A 23,826-nucleotide genomic window follows, 5' to 3' on the forward strand; every position below is an offset into this window, starting at 1 on the left:
GCAAAATTTCTGTATATCATTGGCAAGACACCATAAAAGATAGACAGGATAGAAAGGGAGGAGGGGTAATCCTGTTATCATGGAACAAGTAAATACATGGGCTGTGTTATGATAACTAAGAGTAAGAATAGGTGCATGTATACTTGCATGTACACCAATGCCAGGATTTATTCAAACTACCATTTGAACATTCCCACTTGATAGCTGAACAGTGTCAAATGTTATCAAAATGTTATCAAATGTTTAAAAGTTAGGTGTCTGCTATGCCAAGAAGATACCAAACTTTTAAACTTTGCATTCAGCAGTAATTTTTACCCTAGTATAGAAATGTTTTTTTTTTTTTTAATTTAGACATCACATCACATTACATTTATTTTATGTATTAAGTTCCAACTTCTGCTCATTTGTAGATTGTTATGCCATTATTAAAATTCCAAGCAGTACGTGCCTTTATAACATTGATTGGAGCTGCTTCATCTGCAAAAGTTTGGTGTAATGAGGCAAAATTAAACCTAACAGCACAAGAGGATATCTAGTTTTTAACTTTTGTTCCTCCATGTCAGATATCCACTCAGGCCATTGTTAAAAAAATTTTGAAACAGTACTTGACTTTCTAATTTCCATCAGAACTCTTTTACATATGAAATTTTGGCTATTTTTCCTTGCCATCTGCTTTGTGATGATTGTTCCAGTGACTTGGCAGTGACATATATCATAGCACTCAAGAACTAACATTAGTATGACCTCTAAATTGTGGTGGTTTACCAAGACTAATCAATCAGGGTTTTAGATTTAAAGAAAGTTGTGCATAATTTTCAGTGGAACAAAATTGTCGCTGTGGCAAGTTGTACTTGCTAACAGCTTTAAAGGGATACATTGCTATTATGGTGTACACTGTTAACTTTATGCTGCTGACTAGTGAATGTGTAACTTACTGAACAAACCATATTTATTTATCGTAGCTGTTTTCTTTGTTTATCATAAATCTTCAAATAGCCAGACAAACATTACCACTCAGCAGCTGGTGAAATTGGCCACTGGCAAATTTCTCAGTATTCATTTCTCAGGGTAAAATTAAATTACATTAAGATAGGTTTAGAGAAATTTTCAAAATGGTCAATTAGCAAAATACATTCAGAATCTGTGTGAATGTGCAGTTTTGCAGTTGCTGACATTACAATATTTCTACTGACTGCAAAAATGCTCTTCATCATTCTGTGGACTGTTATGCTGCTCACCAAGCACCCATATTCTTTGTTTACCTCAGTTTGTATTTTGCTATCCTGGCTACTGAATGCACACATTCTCTGCTTATCAAGCACTGACTTGCTGAGTACATGTAAGTTACTAGCTGTACTCATAGCCTTTCATAGTTTTCATATTCTCATTTTTTTATCTTTGGCATTTAGTTTTATAAAATTTAATAAATTTAAGTTAATCACACATAGTGAAGTGTTCTCTTCCTCTTATTTTATTTAGTGAACCTACATGATTCAGTTATACTCCAATTTTCATATCAGAAGTTTATAAAGAGACTGGATATTTTAATGGTATAAGTGCTTCAGAGATGCAATATCACTGAGACTTGGGAAAATGTGGGAGTTACACATCAACAAATGAACTTGTCTCTACATTAGAAGCATTCATTATTCAGACTAATTATAATTATAATATGGGAAATTAAGATTTTTTTTTTTTATCTTTGTACAGATAAAAAAAAAAAAGATATAAGCTTTCAAAAATGCTAGTTTAAATTTGTGACATATCCATTACTATTGTTTTAGGAATCCTGAATCATGATTCAGAATTCCTAAAACAATAGTAATGGATGAAATAGGATGTTATCTCTACAACCTGCAGACAAAGCATCAATCCTCATAATGAATGGCTCATATGTTTCTCAGTAATAAAAAAAATAAACATACTGACAGGTCTGAAGGTAAAAGTTATTTCATTTTTATGTATGTACAATAATAAAATTCACATACAAAAAATAAACCCCCAAGTATGAATTTCTGGTTGCACCCATGAATAAGACTACTTACTTAAAAATAATTAAATGCTTGAAATATGCAAGAAAAAGAAGGAAACTTACTCTATAGGCAAGAAAAAAAAATTTTAAATACTCTTTGATGATGCCCCTCCTCATTATGTGACAGTAATTCCTCAACTTCCTGAACATTCTGTAAATGTCATACAACATCCTCCATATTCACATAATCTTGCACTATTTGATTTTTATTTTTTGTTTGCAAACCAAAGAACTCATTAAATGGACAATTTTTGGATGAAGCAGAAATTGTGGCAGCTATGATAAATGCAATAAAAAAACTTTCAAATAAATAAATAATTAAAAACCCTTTGAAGAAGCTTTTTTCACAATCAGTTTCTTCACTGTAAAACAACAAGGTAATTATTTTGAAAAGTTCAATGTAAAGTTCAATGTCCCACTTTGTTCAAAAGTCATATTTGAAATAGTAATGAAAACAATAAAACTTTGAATGAATGCACAAGAATATTTAAAAAAAAAACAAAACAGCAGGTGTGTGTGTGTGTGTGTTCTGTTCTACTTGCATGTAAGCAACATGAGCTGAAGACCAAGATTCATAAAAAATGCACTCTTCTTCTGATACAACCTCTTCTACAGAGGATCAGTAATCTGTGCACTAATGCAGCAGTAGCTTCCTATTGCCTTCTGCACCTGTATATTTTCTGTTGAAATATGTAGATGTTCTCAGGCCAATTTTCATGCTGTCTGGGATGATAAAACTTGGAATAACTTGGGGGGGGGGGGGGGCTGTCCTTCTCTGAGATGACAGGGACTAGTACAGGACAAGTGGAACTGAGACAGGGACAGGTTACTGTCTCAGTCCCACTTGAAGAGACCATTAAAGTGGCAAAACATTGTTAATCGTTACCTGTTGTGTATCTTGTTATTAATATAAAAAAACAAAACACACTATACTGTCAAGGAGGACCAATGCACTTTTCAGGTCATAATTATGATTTTCTCTTGTATCAAGGTGACTGATGCCTGAAAAGCTGACGAATGATAATACTATATTATAAGAGGTATTTATTTAAATGAAATCAAGATTATTATTCTGTTTCCAATGAATACACTGAAAATCCACAAACAGAAGCTCAACAGATTATCAGATCCTGCAGCAGGTCAAAGACAAAATGACATGGAAACCTCGTAGTAGAAACACAAGGGGTGCAACTATAAAGCAGTGACACTAATTTTACAACAATCAATTTTATCTGCTAAAATTCTGTAACTTTTCTTTTGAAATACCCATCACTAACACCCATCACATTCTCTTTACTGTCAGTAGTACACAAATCATCTTTCCTTTCGACGAAATTTTCAACTTAAAAAAAGAAGTCACAGGGAACTAAGCATGCTGAAATAAACAAGTTGTTAAGCTGTGTAATCATATTTATTATGGAAAAGTGTTCAACAGGAAGCATATTAAGCTAGTTGCCAAAGTGGAGAATTCATTCAGTTTTGTGAAAAAAAAATTTTTTTTTGCAAGGAACAGAATCCCTTAACTCAAGGGTTTTTAACCCAGGGACTGTATACAGCCCTAAGTGCTGTGCTGTACTGTGAATTTAAAACCAGTGTGTCATAAATTATCCTCTCACTTTGACTTTTGAAAATATCTGTTTTTAGTAATAATAAATTTTTCCATATTGCTTTCTTATGATATTTTATGTACAGTGCCTTCTTCAGTATTTAACAATATTATTATAACCATATAATAAGAATGCTATTAATGTTATGTGATAATTGGAGAACAGTGAAAAATATAATGCTGCAACCTGTATAGAGCATAATCTGTCTTTAATTTCTTAAAGGACTGCAGATTATTTTCAGACATTTTATGCTATTTCCAGTACCACTGCTTCAATGGCTGTAAAGACAGCAGAACAGAACAAGCAAATGTGGTAACTTAATTGCACAGAGTTCTTATTTTAATCATAAGATTCTTTGCTATTAAGTATAAATTTTTTTAGTATTCAAGCAATTTCCTGATTGGACAATTAATAGGTAAATTTAATATTAATTTTAATTTAATGGACGATACTAAGAGTTAAATAATTTAGTAATTAACAAATAACAATGGACACTCACATACCTGAAGTGCTGTCCTTATGCGTTGTCAGCATCATATCAAGATCATAGTTAACAAATTAGCACTTCTGGGGCCAGTCATAAGTTAGATTCAATATTGAGGTAAAGGGTATTTTAGGATAAAAGATATTTGATATCCTTAGCTGGCTTTTGGGCAGCACTAGGAATTAGTCATCTGTCTGGATACTATTCTTTGTGAATATCTAATTGTGTGGGAGAGAGTGATTATGCTAGAAAGGCAGTAAGGGGAGAGGAAAAGTCTTTATTGAAGTTATATCTATTTTTGAACTCTTACTACTATTATTTTTTATATTTGTTCTAAAACACTGCTTTTGAAGATATGAATGTGGTTGTCTGTTTGTTTGTTATTTTGTTTTTAGGAGCATTAGCAACTAAGGCCATATTGCTCCGGGGATATGCAGTGGTCATTCCCTGACCTTTCCGCATCCTCCATATTTGGTGGTCACAGCTCGAACAACGGTCTAATCAAGAAGCGTGTGCTACTGCTGCTCCTGCCCACCTGGCTATGGAGGCGCCTAATGTGGTTGTCATCTGTCTGCATTTCTTTATGACAAGTAATGCAGATAGGTAACAACCATATTTATATTTTAAAAATCAGGGTTTCAGAACAGATAAAAAACAAAAAAAAAATAATAGTCAGAAGTTCAAACAATAAATGTAACTTTAATGAAGAATCCCCCACTGTCCCTTCTAACATAGCCCTTGACCTCTTCCACACAATTAGATATTCACAAAGAATAGCAGCCAGGCAAATGACTAATTCTTAATGCTACCATAGAACCAAGGATATCAAAATATTGCTAATCTTGCAATATTCTAGAACCACGTTAATAACATCTAATTCCCCTATCTGAATTCCCTAAAACAATGTCCTTATGTTGAACTGAACTTACAGCATTAGCAGAGACATATTATGCAAGAAAGCAAGCTTATACAGCATCAGCAAAAAAAAAAAAAAACTTCCCATCCATTCACTCCAAAAGTTTGTCCAGTTCTTCCTTGAATTTATTTAAGCTATCAACTTTCACAACGACAGATGGAAGTTTGTTCCAACAATCAACTACCCACTGGCTAAAGGCAAATTTCTGCACATCTATTCTATAACTGTCTTTCCTCAATTTGAGTTTATGCCCCTGCAGGTTTGTAATCTATGCAAGAGTAAGAATCCCATCAGCATTGAGCCTGCTCAAGCCATTCAAGACCTTATACATCTCAATCAGATCACCTTGCAGATGCTTAGTCTCCAGACCCTGCAATCAGCTAAACTTAAGCCTTTCTTGGTAAGAGCACCTCCTTTGTTCCCCTCACCAGTCTTGTTGCCCTTCTCTGTACTCATTCAGGCAACTCTAAATCCTTCCTAAAATGAGGCCTTCAGACCTGTATGCAGTACTTGAGGTGTGGCCTGACCATTGTTTATACAAGAGGATAATAACCTCCTTATCCCTGCTAGCAAAATGGCCATATATCATTGACAAGACTCCATGACCTGCTCTGGCAGCCTGTCTGCATTGCTCAGAAAACTTCATATCTGACTGCACAATTACTCCCAGGTCTTTTTTAATTTCCACTACCCAGAGTGTAGTACCACACAGTTAGTACATTTCTCTGGGGTTACTGCTACCCACATGCAGTATTTGTATTTGTCAATGTTAAACTTCAGTTGCCACTTCTCAGCCCATCTGCCCAACTTACCTTAATTGCCATTAACAACCCTGCCAACCTTTGTATCATTTGAAAACTTGGCCATTAGGCCTGATATACCTTCAATATATTATTATTTACTGCTACTGGGGTTACTACTACCCATATGCAGTATTTGCATTTGTCAATGTTAAACTTCAGTTGCCACTTCTCAGACCATCTGCCCAACTTTTCTAGATGCTGTTGCAGTAGCATACTGCCATTAACAACCCTGCCAACTTTGTATCATCTGCAAACTTGGACATTAAGCCTGATATACCTTCATCAATATTACTGATAAATATACAAAGCAACAATGGGTCCAACACTGAACACTGGGGGACTCCACTAACATTAGTCCATGAAGAGCAGTGTCCACTGATTACCACTCTCTGTCTTCTCCCACTCAACCATCCCTTTATCCATTGTAGCAACATGCTCTTAATGCCATACTGCTCCAATTTGTACAGTAATTTTCCATGTGCAACAGTATCAAAAGCTTTCCTGAAATCCAAGTATATAATATCAAAATTATTTTTTTTGCATCCAGTTCATTTGTAACCACATCATAGTATCCAATAAAATTTATCAGACAAGACTCTCCCTTAACAAACCCATGCTGCATCTGAACTATAACTGCAGTCTTTTCTAGATGACCCTGCAGTGCATCTTTAACCAGTGCCTCCATTAATTTCCCTGGAACAGAAATTAAATTAACAGGTCTGTAATTACTCGTGTCACCTTTTGATTCCCCTTTGTGAATTGGGGATACCATTGTACATCTCCAATCTGTGGGCCTTCCCCCGAGTCCAAGGATGCTCTCATAATTATGGCTAAAAGTTTGCTTACTTCCTTTGCCCCTCCTTTAATATAACTGGATAGATCCCATCCACCCCAGGTGCCTTTCTTATGTTTAACTTCAACAATTTCTCCTCCACTTTGCTCTCAGTTATTACAAAATCATTTAGCTCCCTGTTAGAGTTTAATAAGTTTCTGTCCTCCACTTCCCCACAGAATTCCTCATGCGTGAATGTAGATGCAAAATACTCATTCAATTTGTGCACTATCTGAGTAGGATCATCAACAGAAGAACCATACAGTTAAGCACAATGGAGAACAAGTGATTTCGGCTAAGGTAAGGAAAGCCAACACAAGAACCGTGGGAAACTTCGGTAAACTTACCGGGCAAACGCGTTTCCTGCTACCACAGATTCTCCCTGATTTCTCAGTAAACAGATGGTGCATGTTATCGGTAGTGGCAGCAGAAGTCGATAACGATTGATTAGTTTTTTCTCATTATTAAAAACAGATTATCAGAGTTCATAAGTGGGCTGAAATTTACTTAAGGGTAAACCCTCCAGACTGCCTCAGTCTTAGGGTGTTTATCCACCCCTCCCACTGTTTTAAACCAATACAAAAATGACTTCTACAGATGGTGCATGTTATCGGTAGTGGCAGTAGAAGTCGTTTTCCTATCGGGTTAAAACAGCAGGAAGTGGGGGGATAAACACCCTAAGACTCAGGCAGTCTGGAGGGTGTACTCATAAGTAAATTTCAGCCTTCGCGGCTGAAATTTACTTCTGAGTATACCCTCCAGAAATTTACTTATGAGTACACTCATGAACTCCAATAATCTGCTTTTAATAAGGAGAAAACAGTAATCAATACATTGTTATCGACTTCTACTGCCATTACCTATAACACGCACCTTCTGTTTACTGAGAATACAGGGAGAAACTGTGGTAGCAGGAAATGCATTTGCCCATTAAGTTTACCAAAGTTTTCCATGGTTCTCGTGTTGGCTTTCTTTACCTTCACAATGATTTCAACCCCAAAAAAAGTTTTGAACCTAACCATCAGCTGGAAAAGTGCTGGCTTCAATTTTCTGAAACACAAAAGGATTGTTGTTAATTTATTATCTTACAAAATTTTACAAAAACAAAGGAATACTATGCTAACGTTATGCCAAAGTTAAAAGCTGCAATTCAGGAGAAAAAGATGAGGGAAGTTAGGTTAGTGGGTTATGCTTTTAAACCATGGGTTGCACAAGCTAATATTCATGAATGTGAACAATTAACCCCCTCCCCTGTAAAGCACAAATGGCTCTAAGTGACTATTATTTGTTCATAAACCTCAAGTTTAATCTTCATGGAACTCACATTAAAAATGATGAAAAGCTAAAAGCTGCTGTGGAACCAAGAGGAATTTTTTTGAAAGATTAAACTCTACAGATTAAATACAATAAGTGTATTGAACTTCAGGGTGAATACATTGTAAAAATATATATATATAGAATTTTATACCTATGACTTTTATACTTAGAATTTTTTCCATTCTTAGAAATTTTTTGGCCGCCCGTTGTATGTGAACATCCATTGTTATTTACTGATTAGTAAATTATTGAAATATTAGCACTCTATTAAATTAAAATTAATATTAAATTCACCTGTTAATTAAGTATTAATTGTCCAGCTCAGAAGTTGCCTGAACAATAAAGATATTTTCATACTTAATAGCAAAGAATCTTAAATACAGGGTCATTATAAAGTCCTTCTGCAGTTTTAAATTTTCATAACTTCCGTTCTATACGTGATAAAATCAATCTGCAAAAAATGTTAGAAATGTAATTTAGTGAAGTTTAGTATGTACAGTACTAAGAGTGATTCGTTTATTTTATTGTAGTTTAGCAAAAATATTATAATTATTTCTTTTTTTTTGCAGAATTAAGCTTACCAAATGGCTTCAATAGGTAAAGGTAAAGTGCAGCTATTATCAACCCACTGCAGGATGGAAGCCTCCTCAACAATTCATGCTGAGGGAAATAGACCATAATCTGCCACGCTGGACCAGTGCGGGTTGGCAGATCGGCCATATTCAGCAGTCAGGGGCTTGAACCCCGGTCTACTCAAGGAGCGTGTGCTACTGCACTCCTGCTCCTGACCACTCGGCTACGGAGGCTTCAACAGAAGAGATAGTAAATTGTGTGCTGTGGTTGGCTGAGTTAAAGTCTGTAATCACAGTACAAAAAAGATTTGAACCCATTACAACAAAGATGCACCACGCAGAAATTTCATAACTAATTGGATGAAAAAGTTTAAAAAAATAGGTTTCGTCAATGATAAACCACGATCTGGAAGGCAAAGGACAGGTTGTTAATAGTGAGAGTTATTTGGAAATGCTGCAGAATTACTTTATTCCTGAACTAACACGTTTAGGACTTATAGGTGCTACAGTGTTTCAGCAAGATTGTGCACCTTGTCACTTTGCTCTCAGTGTTAAGCAGTTTCTGAATTAAAATTTTCCTAACAGATGGATTGGAGGAGGTGGACCGATCTCTTGGCCACCACATTCACAGATTTGAGCCCACTGGATTTTTTTTTTCTATGGGGACATGTTAAAACTATTGTTTATTCAACAGAACCTCAATCTTTAGATGATCTTCGGACTCGGATAACTAATGTGATTCAAGGTATTACAGAAAATGAACTACAAAACCCATTTGTAGAACTTCAGAATCGTAACTCAGTTTGTATACACAATGACAGAGAAAATGTTGAGAATTAACATTTCCAAGAATACTTGTATGTAAAACTATAATAAATCCTTTTTGCAGATTGCTTTTATCATGTTTTACAGATTGCTTTTATCATGTATAGAATGGAAGTTATGAAAATTTAAAACTGCAGAAGCCTTTATAATGACCCTGTATTAAAAAGTAAGAACTACGTAATTAAGTTATCAAATTTGCTTGTTATGCCATCTTTACAGTCACACTGAAGAAGTGCAGAAAGACCATGAAATGTCTGAGAATAATATGTATATGTATCGAAATAAACTGCAAATATAAAAGTTGATAACAAATATTAAATTAAATTTGGAAAAATAAATAATTAGTGGTAAGGAACTATTTTTCTTGTGGCCTATTTCCTGCGAGAACACATGCAGCTCATACCCCTCAGCATTTTGTTTTGTCTGCTAGCAAAAAAAAAAAAAAAAAAAGTCAGATGTCCATGTTTTAACTGTTTTAGAATTTACAAATATTAGACTTTAAGCGTTTAACATGTTTACTGCTTCCTAACACATATATGGCATCAGATTTTAAATACACCTTTTTTTTTTTTTTAAGGGAAACGCCCTAGTTTTAGAACTTTTTCTTCCAATTTGACAGAAAAAAAAAAAAAGTAAAAAAAAGATATTCGGAATACACCACTAATGAATTCCAAATGAATAATGCTGCTAACATCTACAAAACAAATTATTAATTATCAAATATAATCCTTGCAAGGTATGAGGAGGTAAAAATGATTAGCTTAATGAATATACGAATACCCAGAACAATCAGGTTATCATTATAATTTATTTGACAGATAAATATAGTCTTATAATAAGCATATAAAATCTAGAATGCAAACAGAAAATAAATAATTTAAAAACCAGTATGTGGGTGTGTCAGGAAAAGAGAATGGTCTTTATGGTAACCAAAAACCACTGTTCTTTATAATAATCTTCTAATTTAATATGCTGTCAGAGTGTTTATCAGTCTAGTAAATAAAACTGATTTTACAGATTCAATAGTGACATTCCTAAACATAAATTAATGAACCCATAATGCTCGTTGTACTACACACTGGTTGGAGAAAAAGAAAAATGAAAATTCATTCATTTAAAACCATGGAGGTGGAATAATCTCTTAGTTGGAATAGCTTAGGAAAGCACATAAGGATCTCTATGTCACACCAAATGAGTCTGAAAACAAGCAGTTTGTTGACACCTTTAACCTGAAACTGCATACTTAAAGCAAAATTTATGGAATAAAAACATGTCTTCTGAGCTGCAAATCTTATAATCTATGTAGCAATAGCTGTTTGCTACAACAGAGTAAGCTTTCAAATACAGTACAGCAACCAACTACAAGTAACATTTTTAAGATCAGTTGAGAAATCTGTTTAGTGGTAGAACCATAAGTTTCATTACTTTTCGAAGGTGTGTGTCAGAAAACTCCCCAGTGACATATTACTGAGAGAATGATAAAATATTATCCTGTACTCACTATTAGTGACATTTAATAATGCCATTTTATCGAAAACTGAAGTGACATTGTTTTGCTTTTCTTTCACAGAACTTGCCAACACTAAAGACAGTTCAGTGTTAGTTTTAGTTTTGTACAGATAGTGAGTTGTGTAACATGCCAGGAAAGAGTAGTTACTAAATACAGTGGTTTGGCCTCCATAATGACTGAAAACTGCTTGAAAGGTCAGTCAGTACACTGATAACCACAAAGCTTACTGTGTGTTTTGAAAATCTACATTTAATGTTGGGTAGAGTTGTGTTGCTTCCGTAAAAGTTCACAGCAATTTCAAGAAAACCTGTTATATCTTGATTTAAAACAAGGAAAAGATACTGCAGCAAATTCTGCAAGATATAGTTCAGCAGTGTCTGTACACAGTCTCCCTTGATTTTAAAATTCTTAAAGATTTAAAAGCTTCTACTGAAAATTGGAAATTTTACATAAACACACCAGAAATGTTTGATACAAGAACTTGTTTCACATAGTTCATGGATGTTCACAGTTCTCTAAAGGGCCAGTACAGAAAGCAGTTATCCAGTAAATCCTACTGGACTTACTGCATAATTGTAATAACTGTCCCAATAGTGTTCTACTAGTGAGCACAGTAACAGTGCACAAGTTCCAATCAATATCTGGAAAGTTAAAATTCCTCATGAGAAGACATTTTCTGGCCCACTCTATCTATCTGTACAGTTGTTCATCATACTCATTCGAAGTCATTTGATCTATAACATACTCCTACTCTCATTTTTCCCCCAATGCTCAAATCACATCAGATATACTAAATATTACACTGACAACCTGCATATACTGATCATACTCTTTTAGAATCTGTGTGTGTTTCTTAATCAAAAGTGTAACTATTCCACCTCTCATGCCACATCTATTCTTTCTATATTCAAATTCTACATCCCAATATCAGAGTGACATCATGCTTCTGATATTCCTATAATGTCAGCATTTTATGACTCAGTGAGTACTTCAGATTCATCAAATTAATTACTGTGCTGCTAGTATATTAATTAACTTGATTTACAAGCAAGTATATTATTCAGGATCTTTTAGTCTTTCAAAACCAATATGTGGCTCTAATTAACCCATTTTCAACATTTTTGATTGCTCATATACAACCATTTATATATGGCATTGCATAGAGTAATGCATGCATTTTATAATTATTATCACTCATATATAAAAACTATACAAAGCTGTACTAGCTGAAAAAACTGAAATTGGCAGTTTTTCTTACAATTTTTCCACATATACCTTGAGTGCGTTAGTGAAAAAAAAAACTGCAATCCAGATTTCCGAATTAAGCTGCTTGTGTGCCTGGCTAATACATTAACAGCCAAAACATAAGGATCTGAAGCAGCATGAATCCACATGGATTCTCCAGGACACATTTAACTTCCCTTAAATTGGTATAGCGTGCAGTATCCTGGTCATGAATGATCAATCAATTTTCTTTGGAAACAGTAAATTCTAAAGGTTTTTATAGAATTTTTCATGGTTTTTTAATCAACTGGATGACACACAGTATTCAGGTTACTTTTAATAGAATAGTGCAATGTGCCAACCTCCTCCTGCTCCATGTTGCAACAGATTGAATTGCTTCGGTGTTCAGAGACCTCTCAAACATGGCCTCTCCAAGCTCCTGATCTGAGCTTGCCAGATTATTTCTTAGCCTCAAGGAACATGTTTTTGAAAATAATCTGCATTCACTTCAGGAACACATTACCAACCATACTGAAGGCATTCCTAACAAAGTGATACAGTGTGTTTCTGACAATATGTTGCTAATGGATATACAGGGTGTCTACAAAATACACGGCATATCTTCAGGAATGAGTTCGTCATATGTATACAATAAAAATATTTTATATCAACGTAGTTCCGGAAATGCTTGGTTTCCGAGTTTTGAAGTCTGTTCACTTAACTGTTCACTGTTCACATCACCTTATAATAATTGTTCAAAATGTCCACCTTCTGCCTGAATATGGGCCTCACATTGATGTCTCATGAACTCGCGAATATGATGCCAAATTCCTGGTATGTTTTGTATTGTCTCACAACCTGCCACAATTCGATTGCAGAGAGTTTCCACATCAGCTGCCGGAGTCAAATACACCAATGACTTTAAATTGCCCCACAAGAAGAAATTTAGTGGGTTTAAATCAGTTGAGCGTGGAGGCCAGGCAGTTGGTTCAACCCCTCTATTTCAGGAGTCATAGATCTTGGTTGTCCTCTGTCGGCAGCACAAGATGTAAAGGTCCCATGTTCACAAAGGTGGCGATGTATACCTTCAAACGTTTTCCTGTCTGGACATCATTCTGGGAACCTTTCGTGATACAAACGACAAGTCTCCAGACCGTACATAAAGTGCATATCCGCTTGCTCCTGATTTGAGTACATGGTCGGAATAGAAAACCACCAGATTCTGTCAGTACCTTGTGATGAAGAAAATCACCTGCGAGAGATAAGACATTGCGGTTAATAACTCGGGAACCAAGCATTTCCGAAACTATGTTGATATAAAATATTTTAATTGTCTACATATGAGTAACTCATTCCTGAAGTTATGCCGTGTATTTTTGAGACACCCTGTACATGTGGATAGTGGCAGGCAATATTTTCACCTACTGTGGACATAAAATTACAGAACATTGAATGATTTTTCATTCCAGCATGTTAAAACATTCATTTTTTATTCTAGACACATAAAGGTACATACCATTAAAAATATGTGGCTTTAATTTTTTTGATGGCATATATCCATTTTTTCTCATCCATATCATCAGTTGCTTATAAATGTCCACACTGTGAGAAGTCAAAAGTACAGAATGATCTAAAGTGCCTGAACAACACTTTGATTTTTTCTTTTGCCGGATTCGAAAACTCCTTCCACAGTTCTTTCCCATTCAGAATCTGTTCAATAAGAATAAAACCAATAAATAATTGTAATAATATATTCAAAATAATACTATAGTAACAAATGGGCCTGGAGTACTGGGGTCCATAGTTTATAATATACACGTAAGTTAGTTATAATCCAGTTTAATACAAATATATATTAACAAAATCAATAGCTTTCGAGACGCGTGTCTCTTTGTCAACTGACAAATTAAATACAAAAATACAACGAGCTGAGTGAGGCACGTTAATTATGCATCATTGTTGTTGCACGGACGTGCGCTGCTTTCTACACCACTGATCATCCAGCAATAAAACGGTTGTCTCTAGGATGGGATGTAGACGTATGCCTTTCTGGCGATTTAATGCCTTTGGATTGTTTACTATGTTGAGTGACTCTAGCCATAGGCGGTGGCGAAAGTGTCGTGAGTGGTCTACTATTTCAAAGTTGCGTTTGGAGTCAAGATCGTGGTTGGTGGCCCAAAAATGTTCCGCGACCGCGGACTGGTCAGTTTCGGCAAGCCGGATTGCTCTGTCGTGTTGCGTGAGGCGATCCTGGAGGCGCCTTGATGTTTCTCCTATGTAGCAATTACAACATCAAATGTGTGCAATTACCCTGCAGGAACCTACATTCACTTGTCTCCAGCGTGAAGACCCTGTCACACCTGTCTTACGCAGCAATGTGGTATATCGCATCACCTGTAGAGACTGTAACAGTTGCTGAAGGCACCCACAATATGAGATACAATTAAAATGATGCCTTTGACACTACATATGTAGTTCAAATTTATGGGTAAACTATGGTGTATCTTCACCAATGTTATATAGTAAATTACCTAAACCCAAACCCATAAGAAATTATGCCTTGTGCATTTCACCTTCTAATAGTATTCTGTGAAAGTCAGAAGTGTGAGTAGTATGTTATTTTATGAAGTGTAGTGTTGGGTTGTGTTGTCATCTGGCTTTTTGCCGTGGGGGCCCTGATGAGACTCCACATTCCCTACTACTAACCTCTGGGTAGTGAGGCATTCCCAAAATCTCTGCCTGGGGTCGCCTGAGCTTCCTGACAGAGACCACAAAAAAAAAAAAAAAAAAAAAAGAGAGACACAGAAAGACAGTAGGAAAATGAGGATATAGTTGAAGGGGAGAAAAGAGGGAGATAGGATGAGCCTTGAGGATGACCCTCAGGTGAGATGGAGATGTCTACATCAGACAAAAGAGGGGGGAGGGAACAAAAGTGACAGTGCAAGGGAGCACTGCGTAGGTCACAATTTGGCAGGTAGAGTCAAGTCCAAGTGATATTTAGATTTTTAGACCCAGTGATCATCCAATTGTTAAAGGGTTATGTCCTAGACAGGGCTTTCCACTTCTCAAACAGGTCCTGGGCAAAGGCAATATAGTCTTCTTTGTTTTCCAGTACTTGGTGCACAAGGTTTTTTGAAAGATAGTGTATCCTTGTGAGTAGAGTGCATCTTATCTCCTTGTAGATTTCATAATCGTACATAAGATGGTCCCAGTTTTCAGGGGAACCGCAATGGCTGATGGGGTGATCAATGATACCCAGCGCTTCCAATTTTCCATTGATTGATCCATGGCCAGTAAGTAGGAATGAGACATACAGGCCAGGGGATGTGACTCTGGGTAGGTTCTGGAAATTTCAGGGATGAATTTTTTAGTGATATTTCCTTTAACAGAATCAGTCCATCTTGACTGCCAAGTCTGCATTAAGTGTTGTGTCAGCCGCTTTTACTCTGCCTTGGTATCGTTGGCAGGATCAGTTGTGAATCCAAGGCACATGGTGGATCTACCCTTGAAAAGACTGTATAGCAGCCCACATCTGACAGGCCTCCAAGTCCATCGGAAGTGCACTAGCCAATACCTGCAGAGTATGGGTGCTGACTGTGCAACAGGCCATTCTAATGGTAAGAAAGATGGCACATTGCATAGTTTCTGCCTGTTTACAGCTGTAATAGCTTTGTGAAACCAGACCCTGGATCCATAGCTGATAATGGGCACAAAGACAGCTCTGTATTTATTTACTAATGCAGCGTAGTTGCAAATTTTCTTCGTAAGGTAGGGCAGGTGCGGAGTGAAGGAGAGATTTATGAGACAATGAGCATTTCGACCTGCATGGAATGTAATCTGCCTTTAAATTCTTAAAGGATTACAGATTATTCTTAGATGTTTCATGGTATTTGCTGTACCACTTCTTAAGTGAATTCCTGTAATACTCTCCCTATGACACCATCAGCCTCACATACCTGGTATGTGAGGCTGGCACCATCACACACCTTACGCCTCAATCAGATTTTCTCAAAGTTGCCTAGTCACTGCAATTTGCAGAACTCGAGCCTTTCTTGGTAAAATTACCCTTTTGTTCCCTTCACCAATCTCGTTGCCTATCTCTACACCCATTTCAACAGATCTACATCCTTCCTAAAATGAGGACTCCATACTTGTATGCAGTACACAAAATGTGGCCAAACTATTACCTTTGGATACAAGGCTGCGTTAACGCTACAGCAAAACTGGCCATGGCCAGGAGCCTCACCTGAAGAAGGGCTCATTTTCAATATAAATATTTTCTAAAGTAGTGATAAAAAGTTTTAAATAATAGTTTTTACGGATGACAGAAAAATATGTATCCAAATTAAAATAAAATTGATTAAAAATACTTTGAGTAGTGTAATAAAAGAAACGAGACTCAATAATTTAGCTATTCTTAGCATAGAAAATGAAATTTTGAATTCTTTAGATATCAGTGAATTAACTGAAGAGTTTGCTGGTAAACCAAGAAAATGTGTAATATAAAAGCATTCTTAAACTTAACTTGTTAATTGTTTAATTTTATTCTTATACCTTTTTATTGCACAATAAATAAATTTAAAAGTTTCTATGAAAATTGTTTTTATTATTATTTTATTTTTCAAAAATTTATTTTATCAAGGAATTATTATTCACAATAAATATAAAAACCTATATAGTCTTTGTATTTATATGTATGTTGTGTGTGAGATGTGTATATATATATATATACACACACACACACAGGGTGTTTCAAAAGTGATGGTCAATAATTTTAAAGGTTAATTGTACAGACTACAATATGCAAAAAAGCCTAGTAAACATGGATCCTTAAGTTGTTTGTTTGTTTGTTATTTGGTTTTTAGGAGCATTAGCAACTAAGGCCATATTGCTCTGGGAATATGCGGTGGTCATTCCCTGATCTTTCCGCATCCTCCATATTTGGTGGTGACGGGCTCGAAACCCCGGTCTAATCAAGAAGCATGTGCTACGCGCTGCTGCTCCTTCCCACCTGGCAACGGAGGCGCTGGATCCTTAAGTGAATCATTTTCGAGATATTGCACATTCTAGTTGGGATCCACCAGTGATTTGTTTGTTTAGGTTAGAGTATGCTCATTCTCTCCCTTTTCCCTTTCTCAATGCTCTGAGATGTAGCAGGCATACTAGTACTTTTCAAAGGATAGTCAACATGGAAAGAGGTTACAACAATGAAGAGTATGCGGACATGCACTTCATGTATAGTAAAGCCAACGGCAGTGCACCTAAGTCTGCACATTTGTACCAAGAAGCATTTCCCCACCAAAGGCAGCCCAACAGGTCCACATTCATCAGAGTACATCAACCAATCCCTTATAAAACTTGGGCGTTTCACACATAGAGTACGAGCAGGTAGGCCCAAAAGCATAACACCTGATGTTAAGGAAAGGGTGTTAGAAAGAATATTTAAATCAATCAATACAAATGTTAATCGTATTTAGCAGTCACGGGCTTGAACTCCAGTCTACTCAAAAGAGTGTGTGCTACTGCACTTGTGCTCCTGACCACTCGGCTACATCAGGCCTGTTAGAAAGAATAAAAGGAAAAAAAATTATGATATTAGGGTCCCCTGTAAATGATTACATCTACCCATATATTTATTTTGTCTGTAAATTGCACGTGTTCTCTGGTCGATTTGCCTGTTTGCTGGACAAAGAAAACCCCAGTTTCTGGTGGGGGGGGGAACTTTGCTATCTATGCCTGAGACTGACTAACTCAACCACAGAGTGAAAAAAAAACCACCATAAGTTCCTCGTGTCATTGACATGATTCGAACCTGGGCCTTTTCCACCACGTTCGATACCACTGTGCAGACTGTTAGAAAGAATAGAACAAAATCAGGAATTTCAACGAGGGTTGTTCTGCAAGAACGTGTACTGAGTCATAGCAGTGTACAAGGTCTCAGCAATACAGACTACCCTCCCAGAGTGCTCCCATAGTCAGTGGCGGATCTTAACAGAAAATGTGCATTATCTCAAAAACAGTTCATTTGTGGCCCAATGTTCACTGGTGCTTTTTTTAGTTTGTACTTTTCACCTTTAAATTATTGACTATCATTTTTGAAACACCCTATATATATATATATATATATATATATATATTAAAGGGGCCTCAAATTTAAATATGGCCGGTGCCCATTTCATCCTTAATCCGACTCTGTTTAGATAATCACCTCCTTATCCCTGCTAAGTAAGGTTCCTATGTATCATTGGCAAATCTCCATGAGCTGCCATGGCAACCTGTCTGCAGTGCTCGGAGAACTTCATATTCAACTGCACAATTACCCCCCCCCCCCAGGTCTTTCTCGTTTTATGCCACCATGAGTTTCGTATCACACAGTTGGTAAGTTAATCTGGAATAACTACTACCCATATACAGTACCTTGCATTTGTCAATGTTAAATTTCAACTGCATTTCTCAGCCCATCAGCCTAATTTTTTAGTTCTTGTTGCAGTAGCTTACCCTCATTACTGTCATTAACCACCCTACCAACCTTTGTATCATTTGCAAACTTAGACTATAAGCCTGATATACCTTAATCAATATCATTAATAAATACAGAAAACAATGAGCCACACAGAACACTGGAAGACTCCACTAATAACAGTTGTCCATGAAGACCAGTGTCCATTAATAACTACTCTCTCTCTTCTACCACTTAACCAGCCATTTATCCATAGCAGTAACTTGCTCTTAATGCCACACAGCTCAAGTTTGTACAGCAATCTTTTATGGGCAACAGTACAAAAACTTTCCTGAAATCTAAGTATATGATATCAAAATTATTTTTTGCATCCAGTTCCTTTGTAACTGCAACATGGCATCCGATCAGATTGGTCAGACAAGATCGCCCTTAACAAATTCATGCTTTGACTGCAGTATTATTATTATTAGCCATACTGTGCAAGGAATCCTGAGGCTTATGCTGCACTGGCCAAAAAAAAAATTTCCAAGTTACCCTGTGAGTGAGAGAGAGAGAGAAGTAGAAAGGAATCACCAAGAAAAAGAAGAATGATGATATCTATAATTGCATTCAGTCTAGAAAGCAATTATACTGCAACCAAAAATGTAACGGTTTTGTATTACTCCTTTAACCAATGTTAACTTTTGATCCCCATTTGTGAATTGGGGATATATTAAATGGGCAAGTTAGTGCAATTACATCATATTAGTATGTAGTGAACCACTGAAGTAGGTGAAATAGCATTGTTTTTGTTATATCTCATATTTTGGATGCTTTCACAAGGAGTTGCCGTGATATTGCACTATCTCAAATAAACAATGCTTCACCAGTGAAGAAGACTAATGTTACTTATTCTCAGTGTATACCACCACCCAGACAGCACTCAGGAGCACCATTTGCAAAAGGGTATAGTATAATAACTCTGTTATCCCCATCTGTCCCTATTAGACTTAGGAAATAAAAAAAAAAGGTACAGTATATGAAATATAAAATCAACCAACCTATAGTTGGTATGAGCAGTGCTTAGCAACTATGTTCACTACACCTATGTTAAATAAATTAATTAGTAAATTGTAAAAAATAACACAAATAAAGCAAAGTAAAATCTTGTTATTTATAACCTAATTATATTTAAAATATTTAACTATGTTAAATATATTTAAATTATATTACATTATAATAATAATTTTAATTTAAATACATTAATTAATAACAAAAATAATAATAATAAAATTATATTAAATTATAGGTTTTAAATATATTTAAAAACCTATTTAGTTTTATTTCATGCTTTTATTTAGTATTTCATCTTTTTTCTGATTTCATGCTTTTATTTATTTAATACCTTTAGCTTCATATCCTAGCCTAATATGAATCAATTCACAGCTTTTACACAGTACGGCATCAGATACAGGTTTATGCACAGAGCATCTTACTACTCTGGGTTGATGTACTTGGGAACATGTAATAGTGCTCTAATAAAATTGGGAAAATCTATACCTACAGAGCCGAAATTTAGTTTTGGGTACCTCCGTGTGACGAACAGAAAGTTGCGTGGACGTGAACCGAGAAAACTAGTTGTAATTAGAAGGTAAAAAGAATTGCGTGTTTAGAAGGGGGGGGGGGGTAAACCACTTATAGGATGGGTCACGTTTTTAGTCGACTTTCATTTTTGTTTAGTGAAAAAAAGGTTAAGTTTGTAAAGCAACTTCGAGAGGGATTCAAGCAAAAACCAGTCGTTTGCCATGGCCAGAGAATAACGTAAACTAAAGTTTTACCACAGTATATAAAATACGTTGAATTACAATATACTTACACTATATATGTTAGTTAAAGAGGAATTACCTCTATGGTGTCTTGTAGAACACTTCTGCGCTTACTGTCCGTTGTTGAATTAACCGTAATAATTTACGCAAATAATTTACACGAATTCGTCACACTCTTAGACTGAACCAATGCAGTACGGAATCAGTGGCCAGCGGACCCCCAAATTACATCGAATCACCAACCGAAATCTTTGAGTGCGAGAAGACAATGTCCATACTTTAAAAACAATTTTGTTATTTAACAAAATTCTTTTAATTAGAGATGATTCCTCCTCTTTCTATAACGTTAACTTAATTGATGTATAACGTATTGAGCCATTGCAGCTGTCATCTTTTAATTAATTACACTGTATACATATGTATAGTAAACATATACAGTACTGAATCCTACTCTGCGGTATATGCATTGTACACCACAGAGTAGTAGTATCTACTACAATATATATGTATACATGTACTCTGTGTACCAAGATTTACTCTGTGTTATATATGTATATATAGCACAGAGTAAATCTTATTACTCTGTGCTGTATACCGTTACGTCTGCAATATTTGTGGGCGGAAACTCCCATGTTATTTAAATTCAAGGTAAAAGGCTTACATTTAAGCATAAATCTCCAATTTTAGCTACTGATTTTAGAAGTGTTTGGTTTGTGCATGAGGGAGACGGTTGTGGTCAGTTTTTTTTTTTTTTTTTTTAGCAAATAGGAAGGAATTCAAAATTAGAAGTTTCAACAATTCACTCTATCCGATATATCAAATAGTAATTGACACACGTGGGAGCGAATGAATGTTTCGTAAAGTTGCCACTTCTTGGTTTCAGCGCTTTTAGCAAGCAATGGATGTACTGTAGTTGGTTATTGCAGGGTTTTAGGCGCTTTAAGAACTTAGGCCATGTTGCGGTATATAAATTGAGTGTGTTCTGTGGTTCATTTGCTCAACAAAAAAGCCGGGTTACAAAAGGAAAAAACTTTGCAACTATGTCTAAGACCGAATAACTCAGTCACTGGGTAAAAAAAGGACCATAACAACTCCTCGCGTCATTGACGGGATTCAAATTTAGGTCTTAACCAAACAATATTGAGTGCACGGTGATTAAACCAAATGTGCTTACCACGAGGGCTAACAAAACATAGCAGGAGTTTTGCAGTAGGATTTTAAGAGCATCAGAGAATAAGGCCATATTGCTCTGCATATACTATCTTTAAAAAATTGGTGTGTTCTCTGGTTTATTTTCTATTACCTGGACGAAAAACCCAAGATCCGGAAGAGAAAAGAAAAAAAAAAAAAACATGCCACTCTCGCCGGGAAGCAGCTACGTTGTGAATCGTTGTTCTCCACAGTCACAAGTGAGGAGAATTTGGACTCCTGGTGCATTTGGAACAATGTATCTGTGGTCTACGATATCGTAGATCACTGATACATTGAAAAAATATAACCTACTACTGGTACTTACATTTTTTCGCGAATGGCGATAGTGTCTTCCAAGATAACAATGCGCCGAAGCATCGGAAACTTGATGTGCAGGAATGGTTTGAGGAACACAGTTCTGACTTCTAGCATATTGAATGGCCTCCGAAATCCCCCGATATCAATCACATAGAGCACTTGAACATTAAGGAAAGGCATATCAGTCGTCTTGATATACTATCACCTCCATACCTGCATTTTTAGCCTCATTACACACAGCTTGGAGGGCGATACCACCAGAAAGCTTCCGACATCATGTTGAATCAATGCGACTTCGGATATCTGCTATACTGAGGGCAAAAGGAGGACCTACGAACTATTAGGTAGGTGGTCATAATTTAGTGATCACTCAGTGTATATCACATATATATATATATATTATATTTATATCACACAGGCGGTAGCGCAGCTGCCCTTTTTCAGGCCAGGAGGCAAAGACCATGTTCGGGCCAATACTTAATTAATGAAAATTGCCTTGCCTGCCTACATGGTAGCAGCGCCACTGCACACAGGTGTTCAAAGAAGGAGCATCACCTAGAAATTTCACATTTCTAACACTTTTTCGCAATGCTATGTAATTTTTATGAGTAGCATCATAAATAGAAACATAAACAAAAGATATATTAATGGTTAAGGCAAAGCTAAGTAATATTTCACTGGTGCTCTCAATATATTCCAAAATGAGCATCTGCAACCATTATACAACAGTGTTTGTAAACATGACAATTAGGGGGCAGAAATTAGCATTAGCATTAGAATTAGTAGAGGCATATGATGCAAGAAAGCAAGCTTATGCAGCATCAGCCAAAAACACACTTCCTTTTCACACCTCCGTTCGTTCGAAATACCTGTCAAGCGGAGCCTTAAATTTATTTAGGCTATCAACTTCCACAACAACAGATGGAAGTCTGTTCCACAAACTACCCGCAGGCTAAAGGCAAATTTCCGCCCATCTATCCTACATCTGTCTTTCCTCAATTTGAATTTATGCCCTCTCAGGTGATCATTCTGAGCAAGAGGAACAATCCCATCAGCATTGAGCATGCTCAAACCATTCAAGGCTTCATGCACCTCTATCAGATAACCTCGGCGGTGCCTACTTTCCAGACGCCGTAATTTGCAAAATTTAAGCCTTTCTTCGTAAGACACACCCATTGTTCCATTCACTAAGCTTGTTGCCCTTTTCTGTACTCGTTCCAGCAGCTCTACATCCATCTTGAAGTGAGGCCTCCAGACCTGTATACAGTACTGAAGGTGTGGCCTGACCATTGCCTTATACAAAGGGATAATCACCTCCTTATCCCTACTAGAACATTTCCTGTATATCATTGACAAGACACCATGAGCTACCCTTGCAGACCTTCTGTATTGCTCAGAAAACTGCATATCTGCCTGCACAATTACCCCAAGGTCCTTTTCATTCTCTACCACTGTCATTGAAGTACCACAGAGTTGAAACGTTGCTCTGGGGTTCCTGTTTCCCATATGTAGTACTTTACATTCGTCAATGTTAAACTTCATTTGCCACCTCTCAGCCCATCTGCTCAACCATTCCAGATCCTGTTGCAGCAGCATAGTGTCAGTAGTGTCCTTAACAACCCTGCCACCCTTTGTATCGTCTGGAAACTTGGACATTACGCTTGATATACCATCATCAATATCATTTATTAATACAGAACACAATAATAGACCCAACACTGAAACCTGAGAGACTCCACTAATAACATTAGTCCACGATGAGCACTGTCCATTGATTACCACTCTCTGTCTTCTCCCCCTCAACTACCCCCTTATCCATAGCAGCAATTTGCCTCCAACACCACACTGCTCCAATTTGTGCTGCTGTCTTCTATGTGCAACAGAATCAAAACCCTTTCCAAGATCCAAGTATATAATATCAAAGTTATAC

General features: G+C 36.3%; 1 protein-coding gene across 1 annotated transcript in view; it reads right to left on the minus strand.

Moving 5' to 3' along the window:
* The window catches only part of LOC150081524 (SET domain-containing protein 4), a 65,532-nt gene extending 44,804 nt beyond the window's left edge, over window positions 1-20,728 (minus strand). The window contains exons 1-2 of the mRNA XM_090380235.1: window positions 20,467-20,728; window positions 13,639-13,832 (exon numbers count right to left, since the gene is read on the minus strand). Coding sequence (XP_090236361.1) covers window positions 13,639-13,825 — 187 coding nt within the window. The 5' untranslated portion in view covers window positions 13,826-13,832; window positions 20,467-20,728. The remainder of the gene's footprint in view (window positions 1-13,638; window positions 13,833-20,466) is intronic.
* Between the last annotated feature and the right edge of the window lie 3,098 nt (window positions 20,729-23,826).

Source organism: Mastigoproctus giganteus, chromosome 8, assembly GCF_048544385.1.
Source record: "Mastigoproctus giganteus isolate SK-2022 chromosome 8, ASM4854438v1, whole genome shotgun sequence".
NCBI classification, from domain to species: Eukaryota; Metazoa; Arthropoda; class Arachnida; order Uropygi; family Thelyphonidae; genus Mastigoproctus; species Mastigoproctus giganteus.